General features: G+C 50.1%; 3 protein-coding genes across 3 annotated transcripts; 2 read left to right on the plus strand and 1 right to left on the minus strand.

The window, feature by feature from the left end:
- Positions 1-537: 537 nt before the first annotated feature.
- On the plus strand, positions 538-4,217 carry FMAN_03274 (putative ribosomal elongation factor EF-2; the record flags this gene model as incomplete). The annotated part of the gene is made up of 5 exons (XM_041832070.1): positions 538-557; positions 627-763; positions 816-2,956; positions 3,037-3,124; positions 3,652-4,217. 5 exons carry the CDS (start codon positions 538-540, stop codon positions 4,215-4,217), a joined length of 2,952 nt encoding a protein of 983 aa, XP_041682570.1.
- A 2,685-nt stretch (positions 4,218-6,902) lies between these two features.
- Positions 6,903-7,667, minus strand: FMAN_03275 (uncharacterized protein; the record flags this gene model as incomplete). The annotated part of the gene is made up of 2 exons (XM_041832071.1): positions 6,903-7,282; positions 7,436-7,667. 2 exons carry the CDS (start codon positions 7,665-7,667, stop codon positions 6,903-6,905), a joined length of 612 nt encoding a protein of 203 aa, XP_041682571.1.
- Positions 7,668-15,044: 7,377 nt separating this feature from the next.
- On the plus strand, positions 15,045-18,060 carry FMAN_03276 (uncharacterized protein; the record flags this gene model as incomplete). The annotated part of the gene is made up of 8 exons (XM_041832072.1): positions 15,045-15,150; positions 15,213-15,257; positions 15,313-15,852; positions 15,905-16,246; positions 16,301-16,582; positions 16,634-17,187; positions 17,240-17,727; positions 17,781-18,060. 8 exons carry the CDS (start codon positions 15,045-15,047, stop codon positions 18,058-18,060), a joined length of 2,637 nt encoding a protein of 878 aa, XP_041682572.1.
- Between the last annotated feature and the right edge of the window lie 749 nt (positions 18,061-18,809).

An 18,809-nucleotide genomic window follows, 5' to 3' on the forward strand; every position in this document is an offset into this window, starting at 1 on the left:
ATAGATTGATAAATTGGACAGTGGAGCGGAAACCGGCGGCAATTTTGTTGAGGGAGTACCTACCTAGCGACTCTTACAGCTACCTACAACCTAAGCGAACAGCACTTTCCTTCCAATGGTTCTAGCTTGAGAGGCTAATGTTGGGTAAGGCAGGAAGTGAGCAATAGAGAGGCCCCTCTTACCCGTAGTTGAGGTGCCATTGCCCTCGAATTCGGGATCCGTACAGCGGGAAATCGAGGCTTTGGAGGGGCACGACTCTTGCGAATACGCCGCCGCGCCGCTGTCGGCAGGAACCCCTGTCAATTTCCGGCCCCACTTGTACCTGCCTCAGTCTTCCCGTCTTTGCTCTCCATGAATGATCGAGTGCACGTGACATCAAAAAAGTTGGCGACAGAATAGAGCTGCGCGCGCGAAGTCAGGTCCAGACAGGGAGCTCTAGTGACAAGATTGACGATCAGAGAAACCGAATTCTCACGTCGCCAATTGTCTGCGCATACAGAAACACGCATTTGCGCATCTCTTCTATTCACGGCGACAATGGATGATCTTTACGACGAGTACGTATCTTGTTCTTTCGTCGCGTTTTGAGCTTGACAATTTGACGGCGCGCTGACTTATCGCGACAGGTTCGGTAACTTCATTGGAGAGGAGGCCGAGTCAGAGGAGGGCTCAGAGGTTGGCGTTGGTGCGGATGACTATACCTACGATGACGAGCCAGATGAGGCTCCTGGTGTGACAGGCCAGGAGCTCATGGAGATTGACGGTACGAGCCCGGGACAAAGGCTACGAACATATACTAATTCGTGGGTTGGCAGATGGCCCATCAAATGCGATTATTCTCCACGAAGATAAGCAGTACTATCCAACTGCTGAACAGGTATACGGCGCCGATGTCGAGACCCGTGTCGAAGAAGAGGATGCCCAGCCTCTATCCCAACCCATCATCGCCCCCATCGAGCAGAAGAAGTTCAACATTGAGGAAGCCGACCTTCCACCCGTGTTCTTCGACCGCGAGTTCATGACAGACTTGATGAACTTCCCAGAACAAACGCGAAACGTAGCATTAGCTGGACATTTGCACCATGGAAAGACAGCGTTCATGGACATGTTGGTACTCGAGACACACGACATCACAGATCGGCTTGAACGAAGAGTGGGCAAAAACCGGGATGAGCAATTGAGATATACGGACGTACATATCTTGGAGAGGGAAAGGGGGTTGTCCATCAAGGCTGCGCCAATGAGTTTGGTACTACCCAGTACCAAGGGCAAGTCGCACCTTGTCAACCTGATCGATACTCCCGGTCATGTCAACTTTGTCGATGAGGTGGCTGCCTCGTTCCGTTTGGTTGACGGTGTCTGTCTGGTGGTGGATGTGGTCGAGGGAGTTCAGATCAACACGGAGCAGATCATCAAGCACGCCGTTCTGGAAGACATCCCCCTGACGCTCATCATCAACAAAATGGATCGCCTCATCCTCGAGCTGAAGCTGCCACCCAAGGACGCATACTTCAAGCTCAAGCACGTTGTTGAGGAGGTCAACACTATTATCACAAACACATCTCCTACCAAGGCCGCTTCCAAGAGGATAAGTCCTGAAAAGGGCAATGTCCTATTTGCCTGCACAGATATGGGTTGGTGTTTCACGTTACCGAGCTTCGCCAAGATGTACACAGAGACCTTTGGAGATATCAACGTGGACGAGTTTGCGAAGCGGTTATGGGGCGACATCTACTACAACCCCAAGAAGCGAAACTTCTCCCGAAAACCCCTGGACGAGCGCTCAGCCCGATCGTTCGTTCACTTCATCCTCGAGCCCATCTACAAACTCTTTACACACTCCATCAGCGATAGTCCAGAAGAACTGCGGCCAGTGTTGGCCTCGTTGGGCATTGAGCTCAAGCCCTCACAATACAAGGCTGACGCGAAGGTGCTTCTGAAGCTCGTATGCGAGCAGTTCTTTGGTCCATCAACAGGCTTTGTGGATATGATCGTTAAGCACATACCAACTCCCATCGAGACTGCTGAACGATTACTTGAGCGATATTATACCGGCCCACTGGACTCGAAGGTCGCTGCCTCCATGAAGGCTTGTGACCAAGACGGCCCCTTAGTTGTTCATATCACCAAGCTCTTCAATACAGCGGATGCAAAGAGCTTTCACTCGTTCGGTCGTGTACTGAGCGGCACAGTTCGACCAGGTATGCAGGTACGCGTTCTTGGTGAAGGCTACTCCCTAGACGACGAGGAAGACATGGCTATGGCCAATATTTCAGAAGTATTCATCGGCGAGACAAGATACAACATCCCTACCGATGGCGTGCCAGCCGGTAACCTTGTACTACTTAGCGGCGTCGACAACTCCATTGTCAAGTCTGCTACCATTGTCCCTCCCAAACTCGAAGATGACGAAGATGCCTATATCTTCCGGCCTATCACACATTTCACAGAGTCTGTCCTTAAGGTTGCCGCCGAGCCTATCAACCCCTCCGAACTCCCCAAGATGCTTGACGGACTAAGGAGGATTCAAAAATCGTACCCCCTCATCAAGACTAAGGTCGAGGAATCAGGGGAGCATGTTGTCCTCGGAACTGGAGAGTTGTACATGGATTGTGTGCTGCATGACCTTCGTCGTCTGTATGCTGACATGGACATCAAGGTTTCTGACCCGGTTACGCGGTTTTGTGAGACTGTTGTCGAGACATCAGCGACAAAATGCTATGCTATCACCCCAAACAAAAAGAACAAGATCACCATGGTTGCCGAGCAGTTGGAGAGGGGGATCTCCAGCGATATTGAGAGTGGTGCTGTACGCATCCGCGATCCCATTCGCAAAACTGCCAAGTTCTTCGAAGAGAAGCATGGCTGGGATAAGCTGGCTGCTCGCAGTATTTGGGCCTTCGGCCCTGAGGAGACAGGACCCAACATCCTCCAGGACGATACTCTTCCCACTGAAGTAGGTTTTAACCCTGTTATGTCGCTTACGTTGATCGCAGCGGTGCCCTATTGCATGAGCAAGGCTAATATAAAGTTCAGGTGGACAAGAAAACACTCAACGCTGTCAAAGAGTCTATCCGACAAGGGTTCAGTTGGGCTACCCGCGAGGGGCCCCTGTGCGAAGAACGTAAGCATGCTCTTTCATTTTTCACCTTAGACCACAATCTATTGTCCAGTGGCTCGTTTCGAAGAAACGTTGTATCAACAGTATGGGGCACATCCTTCAAGTGAAGAGTGGGCTTTGTATATGTTTCATTATCAGCAGTTACCATTGGCAGTGGATCTCGACAGCAACAGAGACAAGGTAGTTCCTTGTGGAGTTTCCACGAACTCTCCACCTCTGCCTTCAAGCGCCTTTCGCTGGATAATACGCGGCTGGCAAATACTTGGCAGTCTCCAAACGTGGATTCTTGCAGAATGTCGATGGGACCACCTGTTTCCACCGTGTAAGGGATTTTGTTCTGAATAGCATTGCGGGCAGAGCCGCTTGACCGCTCCCGTTCTGTCAGGAACAAATGGAAAAGGGTATCCGACGATCCCTTGCCCCTTGACAACAGATAGCTTATCCTCTGGGCCCCTGCAAGGATACATCCAGACATCCAGATCAGGAGCAACAGTGAACGATTCAAAACAAATACTGACATGAGGCAACAGCGATACGAAACACAAAGTTCAAGGTCACAGATGTGCTACTAGCCAACGAGGCCATCTTCCGTGGAGGTGGCCAAATCATTCCCACCTCTCGACGAGCGTGTTATTCCTCCTTCCTCATGGCATCGCCCCGCCTCATGGAGCCTGTCTACTCAGTCTCTGTAACGGGCCCAGAGGACTCCTACATGGAGGTCTACAATGTGCTCTCGCGGCATCGCGGACACGTTTTGTCAGATGGTCCCGTTGCTGGTACGCCGCTGTATCGCGTCAACGGTCTACTGCCTGTCATTGACAGTTTCGGCTTCGAAACCGACCTGCGGATCAAGACGCAGGGCAGTTCGATGGTCAGTCTTGTGTTTGACAGCTGGAGCATCGTGCCTGGTGATCCTCTCGATCGCGAGCAGATCATTCGTCCGCTCCAGCCTGCTTCTGCACAGGCAACTGCCCGCGACTTTGTTCTCAAGACACGAAGACGCAAGGGTCTAAGCGAAGACGTTAGCGTCAAGACGTTCCTTGAGCCTGAGTTCTATCAGAGCCTGATGGAAAGTGGGATGCTTGGAGAGATCTAAACGTTTGCAATCTGTGGATGAGCGATGGGCGGGATGTTCCGGGAGGGTCTTGGAGGGTCCAATATGAGCAGCAGGGGCTGCACGAACGACTCCATTAAAGATCTTGGAGTAGTTGAACCCCGTTGGCTGAACCCTTTGTTTGATGGAGATAGCCACCTGCATTTTGATAAAACGAATTTGGTAGCAAGGATGAGATGGAAGATCAGTGGCGTACTTGCGGAACCGTAGAGGACAAGCAGGACATTGGCGGGAAGGTTTCATATAGACCAGCATAAACAGGGAACAATAATCAGAAATCAAGGCCAGGTGTTGAGGTTCTTTGACTTTTCGCCTACTCCCAATTCTGACATATAAAATAAGTTCCTGTAGAGTTGGCCATTCTAATGCTATTCTGGTTAGACCCCACGTTCCTTGTCAACGACGATGGGGCCTGTTTGTTGACAGGACCTTTTTCAAGATGCCGACGATGCTAGGGGATTTATCCTTGAGCTTTACCGTGCAGGACTGTAGCGTCATGGTTATGCTTTACGACAGATCGCGCACCAGATAATTAAAGCCAATGTTAATAACATTCAGGATCTGGACTAGTGTCGCAGTTGGTTCACTAGACAATTCATCCAACAGCTTGTAGTCCTGTTAATACAGATATAAAACAAAGGTCAAAGCAACAGTGAAGATGGTGGAGTTGAACGAGCGCTTCGTGGAAGCTTCCACGGGACGATTAACCGGTGATCTCAACGGGTCTTTTCTAGAAACCCTTGCTCTTTCAGGGACCACGGTTTGAACCTCGTGGCAAGCAAGTGAATGACGAAGCGGTTGATAAGCATCGTGACAGGGATCATTGACAGGACACAAGGTTTGCTAGGGTGCCGGGAACGATGGGCATGAGCCCATCTGCCAGGCACATCCATAACCCATCTCGGTGAAGGCTTGAGGGTTAAAGCCATAACCTGAAGGTGTAACATTAGTCTGGGGTGCTGGACGAAGGATATCACTCATGGCTCTTCAGCAATTAAGTCTAACACTCCCCATTGGCCGTGAAGAGAGTTATTCCAAGACACTGGTGGCTTATCCCCACGTCACGAGGAGGTAGGAAATGCGGGATAGAGCAAGTGGTGTCTTAGAATATGCAAGACAATTGATGGTTGCGGACAAATACCTCCCATCATGTTTACTTTCAGGATCGCCACTGAGGAAAATACAAGTCTCTTTGCAACGTCGATGGCGGACCAATCCCGAGACTCGTATAGAGCCGGGGGGATCGCGTCGCGGGAGTTGCAAGATCGGGGGATCGTCACGCAGACGCAAGGCAAGGTTGCTTCCCCCCAAACATATCATTTGAGACCGTCCAAGCGAAATGCAACTGTGATCCCTGGGCGTCCACAAAACCGCAAACACACTGGGGGAGCGGGGGTCAACCCCTGAAGGATAGTGATATGGATGAAGTCTGCAAGACAAAAGCTCCTGGAGGCTGGCCGACTAGAGCTAGGAGCGTGACTACGGTGCTGTATGATTTTGAGGACAGACTGATTGATGAGTTGAGTACCGTGAAGCTTGACCGATTTGGTATGATATGATCATGTGTGGCGGCAAGTCTAAATCCCCAGTTCTTTTAGACCTGCCAAACGGGAGCTACTAGTCTTGGCAGGACATGCCACGAAAGGAGACATCGCACAAAACAGACACCTCTTGGTAGTGCCCTATCAGAGACGACCTTGCCTCTTGGCTGTGAAAAGGGCCGACAGAGTCGAGCATGACGTCTCGTGGCGGTAGGTTCCGTTCCGTAGCCTACAGTGCCTGTCAAGGCACTGAAGTGACCATGAACCATGGGGGGGGGGGGGCCAGATTCAGTCAGGTCAGGGACGTTTGGATTTGCGGCGACCCGAAGTGGGGGACGTTGGGACGCCTCCACGAGTAGCATGCTGATATAGGGCGCTACTTAGTATGGTACGACGATGATTCCCAAAACGGAAAGCTAATCGTGGAATCTGGTCGACGTCGGTTTTTATGCACGAGAGGATAGAGAAGAAACAGAGCGAGGCTCATGAATGAAGGAAGTTGGAGGAGTCGACATATATCTTTGATTGTGAATATGCGCGTATTCATTCATACAGCAAGGCAAATGCACACGCATTCGTTGCAACCCAACCATGTGTTGTGTATCAAACTAAGAACTAGCTCGACGTGACACCGATGACATTCTTGATACTCTCGGAATACCATGTTCCAATAGTCCGATATATTGGAATGCCCACTTGTCGCGATGTTGCACTTGGACTGGAGGAAGGTTTCTCATGAGTAGCGTGACTTGTTGTTCGTGGTAGCTGAACCTTATTTAGATGAGGATATCCTTGATTGAACCCCTTGTCATTGCTCTCCAATCAAGAATCGATGTTTTCCCCAGCGCTCTCTCATTACCAGTTTAACGGTACAGTCTATTCAGACTACCCCAACTTGAATGCCGAGATTCAAGACATGGTAAGGTCACCAAGGTGGTATTTTCGCTCCTACCATTCGGCTTCGGAACGAGAATGATCATGGTCCGCATCCTTCGTATTGGTCGCTTGTCTACGTTGTAGTGACATTAATCGATGGTGCGTGCCAGAAGATCAGCGAGCTGAATCCCTGTGATACTGAAGCCTTCTAAAAGAGTGTAGTCTTCGAAAATAGAAACTTTTGTCATGACTAAGCGCAAGTTTCCAACATCTTGTCCAGCACTCCCTTCAGAGTGTCGTTCTCTAAAGCAGCAGCAACTCGTTCCTTATCGCCTAGTTGCTTGTTGACTTGATCATCTTGGTTGTGGCTGTTCTCTTTGCAGGTAACATCCACGCGGTAGTTGGGCGGCAGTGCCTGCTCCAGTCTCACTCGAACTCCGAGACCGATAACGGTGGCTAGCGAGCAGTGGGTGATGGTAGGCGTGATCTCCACAACCACCTGGACGATGGTATTGGGGTCAGGGACGCCCATAGAAGGAGAGGGAGTAATGTGAATATCAGAGAGGTTAATCACTGACAATTGGCCGAGTGATACCGGGTGCTCTGGATCCGAAATGGTTGAGATCAGATCTGTCCAACATTAGTGTGCCATGTCCAGTTAAACGTGGATATGTACTCGAGTCACTTGGAACCCTCACGAGCCCCAGCGTAAATGCGCACAAAGACACTGGAGTGGCAAATTCACCAACGAAATGACTCAAGTGAAATGGAGAAGGATCATACCATAAATTTCTTGTTCGTCAATAGCTTCGGATGAGAATTCATCCTGCCAGTCGTTCATTCGAGGCCAAGCGGCCGGACCTTGACCGAAAGGCCCAGTAAGATACGATGGCTTCGCGAAGATGATATCGTCGTATTTGGAGTCCGGACCCCGACGCGGCTCAGCCTTCTTCTGCCGGGTAGGCAGCTGAGACGCACTCAGGATAGTTGGATTCGCGTTATCCAAGGTTGTCATTGCGATGCAGAACTTGGACCAACTCAATATGCAGGGATCTCAGATTCAGATGGCCAAGGCTTCGAGGCTATTTGGGATGAGGTGACGCGGCAAGGGAGAGAGCAATGGGTCGTCAGTACAGGATATGCAGGAGATGAGATGGTGGAGATGATGACAGGTGCAAAATGTGCTATGCTAATTTCGAAGGCTTAAGGAATTCGTCGTTAATAATGGACAAGGTTGTTTGTTGTATGGGGAAGGGATTTGATGATTTGAAGTTCAAAGTGGGAGGGGTAGTAAGTACAAAGTACAGAGGAGTTACTAAGCGCCACATCTGATAAGCCTCGCAAATTGGTGAGGCGCAGCACGGTCCATCGCCAAGTTTGACGACCAATTAATGCTTCACTTTTGATCTTTGCTGCAATGATCAACACTCGGTAGATGAACACGGATAGGAGAGATCATCATGTCATCGAAACTTGGCGTACAAGTGCATTCATGCAGACATACGAGTTTCTTGAATTTGTGGTGTTTGTTGGAAGGTCACTCATCATCAGATACAGGGGTCAAAACATTAGACACAAAGTCTGTATCTCCATGTCTCACAGGACGTTAGCGAATAAGCGGTAAAAGCCCTGTCGCCTCGCACTTGGTTACGAGTCAAACACTGGAAAGAAGGCTGGCGGTGTGAGCTGACAATAGCAATTTCCACACAAACTAATAAGATATAGCCTCCACTACCTTAAAAAAGGTCCTGTCATGGCTCTTGACAGGTCCCGTCCGTATCAGGGGGTGAGGCTGCGGGGGCTGCCCAGGCCAGGCCCAGGGAGTGCCGGCCGAGTGAGTTGAGCGCAAGAGTGCGTGATTCTGGAAACTCGGTGGAAGGGTATCCTATCCTTGCAAGGAACGCGCTTGGAAGCCGCTCAGAAGCGCTGTCCCTGTCGCGATTGGACGACGGACCATGGCGTGCGTGCGTGCGTGCGTGCGTGCGTGTCCCTGAAGTCTGAGTACGAAGGATCGTGGCGCGCGATCTCTCCCCCAATATCGGAGGTGTTTTCTAGAACAGGGTAGCCTCATCGACTTCCACGAGATGAGGGAGAGGTTCAACACTACACTACTGTACTGTACCCGTACAGTCCGGAAGATGGTCTGCAGGATCCGTTCCGCTACCACTACCACGTTGTTCAACTACCGACCTACGACCTGTGGTGTTGGTTGTTGGCACATACATAAATTTCATGCTGATCATGACCTCGAATTCTGTCCGCGGCCCGATTCGGGTGGGAATCAACCACAACCTCAAGCCTCTCAAGGTCTTGAATCCAACGCCCGCACTTGTCAGATATTTTTACACAAGTATTAGTCAGAACTTCATAATTGAGGATCTCTGCCCACCACACTATAGCCGGCTCAGCTACGGATACGGAGCGTCTGCTGTGCAAGAGGACAATGTAACAATGATGGGGCAAAGATTTACCCTGGGGTTAGCATGGGCTAGGTTGTTAGCAGAATGAGGTTCTTGGTTCAAGACGCAGATATGAGCCCTCTGTCGAAGAAATACAGCGAGTATAGTCCGCCAATGAGGAAATAGGATGGCCAGATTCGTCGACAGTCTGGTTTAATTGCCCACATAAGGGACGAGGTTTCGAGCGGAACACGCCGACGAGATATGAATAGATACGGATACAGGATGAGGCATGACGAGTTTCTTGTTCAACTCATCGCACCGAGAATAATCGCCTGCAGAAAACAAAACAGAGTTTTGTGTCAGAAACCTTGAAACCTCTATAGTAAGAGAAACTCAGTCCTGTTTCTGGTTGCCTATTGATCAAATGTCGGCCCGGGTATGTATATCGATGATTCTTCAAGTCGTGAGAGTGAGGTGAAGAGACGGGGATCCCCGTCCCGTCAACTCCGTCGGGGAACTCGAGCCTCGGCACAGAGCAACCCCACAGGGCATTTAGTTGACGTCTTTGCTTAGAAACGCGCAAACATGGCATGTGATATCAAACAACTTCTTGCTATTAGGTGCACCGTCAATGCAATGCAAGCGCAGACGAATCAATCTCGTGTGCCTCCTGCAGGAGCACCAAAAGCGAAATGGGCCAAGGACTGGAATAACATGGTTCAAAGGCTCTCACTTAGTCTTGTTTCTCTTGCTTAACCGACCTCTGGGAAATGACGCTAGGGGAGAACCAGTTTGAGGACCCAAGGGGAATGGATCATCCTGATGGGTACGGGTTAAATGTAGGGGTCTAGCTTAATGTCAAGAGGTATTTAGTTTGTATTTCTAAATGTGTAGCTACCTGATGATCCATCCATCCAACTCTTGTTGATTGATATCACAATCCCCACTGTAAGTGAGTGAGAAACAAAGCCCGCGGAGGAGAAAATGATATGTCACGAACAGATCGCCGAAGTAGTTCGTACTCGCCCAATTCTCTCCCTCCTTGATATTTCCGAATCTTCATGCAAGTCTGCCACAGACGTACGTGCGCAGTTGACTGGAAATGAATCTCAGTCATTTGGCCCCCGAATTTAACGGCACCTAGGGTATCTGGCGCGTGGCAGATGCAGCGGACACCAATCTGCACGGGCGATCTTCATGCGACCACTTGGAAAGTCAAGCAACGACAGTCTAGGCAGGTCCTTTTCTGCCCGTACCTTTTTTTTCCCACCGCATCGACTCGTCATGGTGGTGGCAAGATAGTATGGTATGATACGAGGCGTTCGTCAACGGCAGAATGCAAAAAAACTAGTAGAACCGACAGGGTTGGGTAATGTATCCGACGAACCCACACAAGCCACCCTTAGATCACACGGCCTCGCAAAGGAACCAATACGATACGCACTGTAGCTGTGGTTGTCCTGTAGGCTGTACCGTAAAACGATGAGGAAGTTGAGGCATCAAACAGGACATCGTGCGCGGTTGGCATCCACCCGAATTTGGACTGCTGCAGATTTGGAAAGGTCTCCAGTCTCAAGAACTGTTTAGCATTGGATCTAAATCGTCGTGGGTCACAGAATTTCACATCTGGTTAAGTTGCAAATGGATATGGGATGGCGCTAGTTTGGCCGCGGTGTCGGTATCTGGAGCTGCCCAGCCTAGGGCAGACACAAAACCCCAGGGCGGCTATCCTAAGTGATAAAAACATTCAGACAACTACTGTATGACTTGGTAGGTCCGCAGACCAGTTGATTTTTGGCACCTGTTTTAACATCAGAAGTTTTACCACACCCCAAGCCCAGCCTAGCTCAGTCCAGGGCTCTGTCAACTCAGATCCAATGGCGGGACATCTGGAAATTCTCCAGGAAGATGAACCCAACATGGAAGGCAGATGAAGTACGTACTGTATCGTTCTTGTGTCCTGACAAGGATCCCTCTTGGGGGTCTTTGAGGCCCTTGCGTGCTTGTTGGCATGTTCCTGTTCCATGAGGGGAGCGAGGGGCCCTTCTCAAGTCAAGTTGTGACGTTTGACGTTCAAACTGAGATATTCTGACTCGGAATAATCGACGTCGGTTCGGTAGTTGGGCAAAAGCCTATGTATGGACCACGGTCACTCGAAACGACCAAAGACGGATGGACAAGATCCCAGATCCATGGATATGCCCTATCCCAGTTCTACCAAGAGACGGGAAGTTTATGTAATTGCAAAGTTTCACGGAGGAATAAACAGCCCCCCCTTTCGAAAATCCTGGTTTGGGATCATAACAGCAGCTAGCTCCCAAAGGAACCTCGGTACACTAACTGGTTGCTTACCTGCCTTATTCTATCGACTAGGATATAGCTTCGAGCAGCCACTTTGGAGCGTCTAATAGGCTTATCTAGGTAATTAACATGGTTGAAATAGAACTCGCATGGCGGTTTCATTATGACGATCATGCTTGGGGTTGTTTTTATAGTCTTGAATGCTAGTGGAGCGTTTAACCACATTGCCCCAAACTAACTGATTATGATCAAGAAACTCATATTCTGAGACAGTAGATATCTGAGAGTCTCGATAATCAAACTAACCAGATTGCACAATTTACAGCAACTAACTACGAATTCGCATGCATGACTGTTGAGACATGGTGGACCTCTGTGATTAGCCGTTGAGCAGCGATCTTTTCTTGGCCAGCGAGAGGATCGTCCAGTTATAGAAAGTCAGGACTAGAGGATGCAATGATGGCTGAAAAGGGCAGCTTGCTGTTGTATCCATTCAGGATACAGATAGTTGAAGGAGCTTCACTGACTGAATACCGCACAGCAGAGCCGAGGGGCGACACCTGACACACTAGGCCTAGCCAGGGCGAGCAAGGTAAAATGAAAGTGAACGACGAACCACTAATTCTTGACAACTCACAGCGCTAGAAGCCAATTAACGTAGACGTGGGTTTGATTCCGCATCTCGCGTCAGTATTTTGTAGCGGATAGCGCACCGTAGTGCAGTTCTGTGAGTAGTTCGTTCGCCAAACAAAGGTGAGGTGAGCTGGCGCCCGCAGTCCTGAGGTATAAGGCTGCGGAGAGTGAGAAGAGAGTTTCCGGCCGGAAATCATTAGTCCCCTACCGAATACAGTGCCGATTTGGAAAGCGTAGCCACGCCCCCCCTAGACAGAGGGGGAGGGACAGAGACAGTGGTACAGAAGGCCAGGCCCATGTCCAATCTCGAAAAGCCTCTTCAGCCCTAAGTGTCAAGTTGAGGTTGCTTCTCCAATGGGTGAGGTGCATGCTGCGACTAGCCCTGCGGCATGGCATGTGCGTGACGGAAGGTGCCTGAGTCCCGCGTATCGCGAACGGTAACTGGAAAGGACGGAAGGAAAAGAAGCGAGAGGGAGCATCTCTTGTATGAGGTGTTCAAGCAGAGAGCCAGAAGAGGAAGGAAACTAAGGATATGCTGAGGTTGAAGTATCACAAGAGCCGACCAGCATCGGGCAGTATCAGCATCAGCACCACCCCCAACACTAATCAATTCACTCACCATCACCACTATCCGGCATCTCCATCTCCGTCCGTCGTCTGCCTCCATCTACATCACCACCATCATCATCGTCGATAGCTAGGTCACAGCACACCGACAACCCAGTGCGAGAGATCTCAATGCACCGTCATCTGGCTTTAGTGCCCCTGTCTCTCTGTCTCTGTCTGGAGAGGCTGGCACTGGATACTCCCATGAAATGCCTGTCACACATCCATATCCACATCCATGAGACGGGATGACCCCCCCTCCTCCCCTCCTGCAACCTCCCAAGCGTTCAAGTCATAGGTCCTTGGCCGAGTACATACATACAGTACGCGCGATGAGTCTGTGTGACAAGCGAACAGATAGACAAGACGCATGCAGCAGACGCAACGCAACGCAACGCACGCAGTGCAGATGCAATGATGCAGTGCGGTGCAGGCCTGGCAGATTGGAGACAAGGCAGAGAATCAATCAGTTAGTTGATCAAGTAACGTACCTAGCAAGAACAACACAACCCCCTTGTTGGGTCCCAAGTCTCGGCATACGTTTCATCAGAGCTCCTCAAAGCCATTGTCTTCGATTGGATACACACGCGACTCTGCCGTGGGGAATTATATCTTGAATTTTCTGCTGTGCTGTGCTGTGCTGCTGACTATTGCCCTCGTTGTTCGGAGCATTCTTCATGTTCCGTACGTGGCTACTAAATTATCGCCCTCGCCGTGTGCGCCCGTTGAGAAGGGAACTCCATTCGGTATTTCATCCTCACTCGAATGTCATCGAGTCTTCTACTGCTTACACACTACAATGCATTGAAATCATCAAAAGTCCGCTAATGCCGCAACAGAGACCCCCCGGTTCTTATTCTCCAGCTAAACTAACAATTAAAGCACCACCACATCCAATCCTCCACAATTCAGTCCAAATCCATCTGATCCTGTCCATAATAGAGTACGTACACACACTTTCATTGCAGAACATCTCGCAGCAAAGGACCCCGAACCAAGCACCAGACACTCACTCACTGCCCTGCCCACATTTCACGTCGTCGTGTGTCTTCTCTGTAACACGCCGTCCACTCGGGCCGGTGCCCATAGCCGGTCCTGGGAGCTTTGGCTTGTTTCTACTGTACAGCCTTGATCGAGAGTGTACATATTATCCCAAATCAGTTCAAACAGCAACATACGGTACTGGATTCGCCCCAGTACGGTACCTGCTGGCTCTAGCTCTTAGGTTTCTAGGTTCTGGGCCTTCATCCCACACCCACGACGCCGCTTTTCCTTACCTGCATCTCCCCCCAAATCCCCTCCCCTAGCCTGCTGTACCCATCTCCATCTCCATCGCCATCCCATCCCATTCCCCTCCCCTGGTCTCCTGTCCTGTCCCGCCCCTGTTAGTTGAGCCCTGGGCTTGTCTTGTCTTGTCGCCCTGTTGTGATCCAAATAACGCCAGCCCGAAACTCTCCACCATCTGCTCGTCACTAGTCTCTAGTGTGGTGAGGAGGGACTGACGGTCAGGCAAAGCATCCCAGGCAGGGCTCATAGCACAGGCCAACGCAGGCCAGGCTAAGCCAGGCCATACGCAGACAGATCAGGGCACTCAGTCACTCACCCTCAAGACAAGTCCCATAGGCCAAGCTTTCCCCGATACATATTATAACATCACACCCATGTTTTGATGCCGCCCTTGGCCCTGCCCTGCAAAAGCAAAGACGAAATAACTAACAGGAGCAAGACCAAGACCAAAGAGAGACAAAGCCAAAACTCAAAGCCACACGCAGTGGCTCTAAACACCCGACTCTGCGGTTCACTTTAACTCCCACTACCTTGCTCTAAGCTTTCCAAGACACACCATCATCTACATACATACATAGCACTGTACCCCGACACGCCCCTAGCCAGCCCAGTTCCAGCCAGTCCAGTCCAATCCAGTTCAGCCAGCCAACTCGATTTATTCTAATACTGGACGTCTTTTAGCTGGTCTAGCTTTCGTACATACCATACAATATCTCTTGTCTGTCTGTCTCTGTTGTTGCGATTTTCGCCTCCTTACGTTACTCTTTTTCTCTTTGCACGACAAATAGTTTATATCTCTTCCTACTTTACTCTACTCTACTCTACTCTACCCACGTCGCACACCTCCATTGTCTTGTCGCCCCGACTTGGATCTTGACCTTATTTACCGCCCAACGTTAGCCCATCGTTGCTTGCTTTTGTCGCCCACCGTCACGACATTGTCCCCACGAGCATCCCTCCACCCCGCGATTCTCCTCCCCATCGCGCGCAAACTCCCAAACTCCGAGCATCTACCTATTTACCATTTACTCGATCTGTTGCGACGATCTCCCGACTCTCGTTTATCTGAATTTGCGAACCGATTTTTCATGTTGACCACCGTCATCGTCAATACTCGACGTTCTTAGAGGTACAAACCTCGGAACTGTACTGTACTGCTTATAATGTCAAACGACGACCCTACTGTTCGCCGAATCTTACCACAACAATCCCAAATGAATTCCTTTTCCTTTGCGCCGCAGCAATATACGCAGCGCGAGACCCAAAAGAGTGCGTGGGAACATACAGCATCTTCATGTGCTGTTTTGACATGGTAACTAACATATGTGTAGACTATGTGTTCGTTGACGAGCACAACCGCCATAAACGGTTGAAAGGTATAATTACCCGTGCATGTACAAACTCAATAATAGCATGCTAAGACCACAGCAGTTATGAGGGCTTGCGAAGGTTGCAGAAGACGGAAGATCAAATGTGACGCTGCGACTACCAACACATGGCCATGCTCGGCCTGCATAAGACTCAAGCTTCACTGCGTACGGCCAAATGGTTTCGATGGAGCCAACGACTCGACGACTTATGACACAGCACCCATGAACCCTTCAGATCAGTTTCAGCAAATGCCAATGCAACATCAAGTAATGAATCCAGGCACAAAGATCTCGCCAGCTGCTATGTACGGTGCTCCTCAGCCAGGTTACCCTGACCCAAGTGCCCAATATCAGCATGTTCAGTACGATACTTCTCAGCAACCTGGAGGCATGCCTTATGGTGCTGTTGCGCCTTCCGGTTCGATGATGGAACAGCATTATGCAGGCCAGAATGTGTTTCCCACTCCTCCAATGCACCAGCCACCACCGCCTCCTGCAGCTCAGCAGCAACCCTCCCCAGAGGCCTACTCACCTGGAGAATATCAACATCATGACCTTGCAGATCTGTTGGGAACGCTGAAGGTCAATGAAACCGGTACAGGTAGGGTTCATGATACCCATGCTCACCAACACAGTTGCTGATGTCTATATAGCTCCATATCTCAGGAACAAGGCGTCGTTCAGACGTGAAGAGGAACCAGCCATTGAAGACGATGAGGAGTTCCCAGCCAATTTACCTAAGCCTGCACCTGGTCACAAGATTCGCATACCGCCTGAGTTAATGCCCGATGACGACACAGCACTCAATTATTTCGACCTTTATTTCACGCATGTTCACCCTTACGTTCCTGTGTTGTGCAAGACGGTCTTCTACCAACAATGGAACACAGATCGGAACGCTATTTCGCCTTTGATTCTGGAAGCTATCTTTGCTATGGGTGGACGTTTGGCCGAGGACCCAGGTGAGGGCCAACAATGGCTTGCCCTAGCTTCCCGTAAGTGCTGTCAATCTGTATGGAGAAAATTGTGAGGGTACTTACACAATTTAGGACACGCCGATTCTTTCATGGACATTCCACGTCTTAGCACACTTCAAGCCCTGCTCATGATTCTCAAGGCTCGCGAAGCTGCACCCAAGCGAGGCTACTATTATCGTTCTTGGATGACTGTTGTACAGTGTGTTCAGATGGGCAAGGACCTGGGCTTGGATGAGCATTACGAGGACCACCAAGCAGGCATTTCTTGCGAGTTCACCCCGGTTGAGTGCCAACTTCGAAAGCGATTATGGCAGCTGGTCTTTGTCTGCGAGGTCATGGTTGGAGCCCCTCAAGGTCAGTTGCAATTGCATGGATACTGTTGTGTCGATGGCTAACATAAACAAGGGCGACATGACCACGCAGTGAAACTTAACACAGTGGATTTTAACCCTGCAAGACCAGTTCCAGGCTGTGAAGAATCCGAATACCACATCTCGCGCAATTTCAGCTACTTCTCTCAGGTTGTGAGAACTGTTGCTACCATGAGCAAAGTCTACACAAGACTGCGAAGACGAAAGGATTGGGGCGTTGACCCTGAATTCCAGCAGTTGGGACAAAGCTTCAACACTTGGCTGACCGAGCTACCTCCGGACCTGGCCATTTCCTTCCCACCAGATGGATCGCCTCCTTGGATTCCCTCGCACTTTATTGGAAACATGCACGGATACTACTATCTGGCCTTGATTCTGTTCCATCGACCCATTCTGTCATTCCTTGACCCTAATTCCCCGGATGGACAATGGAAACGCCATATGATGATTTGCTACAGCTCTGCCAAGGCATTGTGCCGTCTTCAGGAGGCAACTCTCAACTCGTTTGGACTTACTGGACTCCAGTGTATGCAGCGAGGCTTCAGTTTCTCTCTTTACGCAGGCCTCTCTTGTATCGTCATTCATCTGGTAGGTTTTCGAAGAGAATAGCCGTCGACACAAACTGACTCGTCTTCAATAGGTTGCAATTGTTTCACCAGACCCCGAGTTCAACACTGATGCTCGCGAATACTTTACGAGGCACATGAGGGTGTTGGAGAAGGTGATGGCAGCATGGCCGATGCCAGAGTTGGAGAAGCAGATCAATGCACTACGAGATGCTTTCTCAGCAGATGTTCGAAAGCCATTCGTCCTGAAACCCAGCTTTCCCTACGGCAGCCCTCACCCTTCAACCCACTCCAGCCCTCCTCGCGGTAACGACTCATTCCGACCAGTAATCCACCGGACAGGGTCCATTGATCAACATTTGGATACACACGGTGCCCAACAAGTCAGTTATACCAACCACCCCATTACACCTCCTATTTCCGCGGGCCCTTTGGACAGCAAAAGTGACTCCCCAGCTGTACAGTCGCTCGTCATGATGTCGCAAGGATCGCAGGCTCCTGGGATGCCCCAGAGCATGTCGATGACGGACCAACCCGCATGGAATCCATCGCGACTATTTGAGTAAGTTGAAGTCTCTTTTCCTGTTATCTAGCAGCTCGCTAACTGGTCCATAGACAATGGAACACCACATTTGGTACGCCTACCTCTCACACACAATCCAGCTCCACCCCACCTCACACGAGCCCTCTTAACGCGTCGTCCTCAGGTGCCACGGAAGTTCCCACTATCCAGGATATCCAGGCAGTTCAAGCTTCAATGCCTGCTGGATCGCATCAAATCTCGCCATCTCAGTACTCGTCTGCACCGGTGCCAAACTTTGTCACCCCTGCAATGTGGCAAGAGTCGGTTGCAAGCGTTTACGAGGGTGGGTTGAAGCGAGCATGGGGCCAGTGATGAACATACACTGATGAAAGGATGCTATTGCTGATTGAGCTATCACCTCTCAAGGGTGAATTCTCCTGAAGCTGGTTCCTACTAAGCGAAAGTCGATCTGTCAACGAGCTCTGTGCTGGACTTGGTTACAGCAACAGAGCTCCTGTTGATAAATCTGCCAAGGACATGGCCCTATCAAGTTATCAGACTTGTTGCAGTCCTTGATTACATGTTCCGTCACGGACAGAACTTGAATGTAGCTAGAAGAAGGAAGGGCTTGTATTATTGTACAGAAACCGGTTGATTACGATGGGTTGACAGGATTGACAAGAACATATAACGAGCCATGATGGAGGCGTTGAGAATTATTTAGGCCCACAAGCAACAAATGGAAAGGGCCCGTACCTACTGTGAGGTGCGTTTGTTTCGGTTGGACAGGCAGGATCCATGTACCAATATTTGTCTACGTGATTGACGACCTGGAAGGCTTCTGGCGGAGCATTGGGAACAAAGGAAAAACAGAAAGGAGTCATGGCTTCTGGATTGGTTTTATCTGATATGCAACGTATAAATATCATGGTTGCGTGTACTGGGCGCATTGTTTGAGAGCTTGATTGATCTATCCTACCATTAGGTGATATGTGTGCTATTCAGGTGACCAACATGTAGGGGTATGTTCTTGACTGGGGTCGTGATACGAAGTCTTGAGTTGATGAACTAGACTTGCCATTGGACGTCGATCAAAGCAAGGGTCAACCTCATGTATATTG

The sequence above is a fragment of the Fusarium mangiferae genome (genome assembly GCF_900044065.1).
Source record: "Fusarium mangiferae strain MRC7560 genome assembly, contig: FMAN_scaffold006, whole genome shotgun sequence".
Taxonomy (NCBI): Eukaryota; Fungi; Ascomycota; class Sordariomycetes; order Hypocreales; family Nectriaceae; genus Fusarium; species Fusarium mangiferae.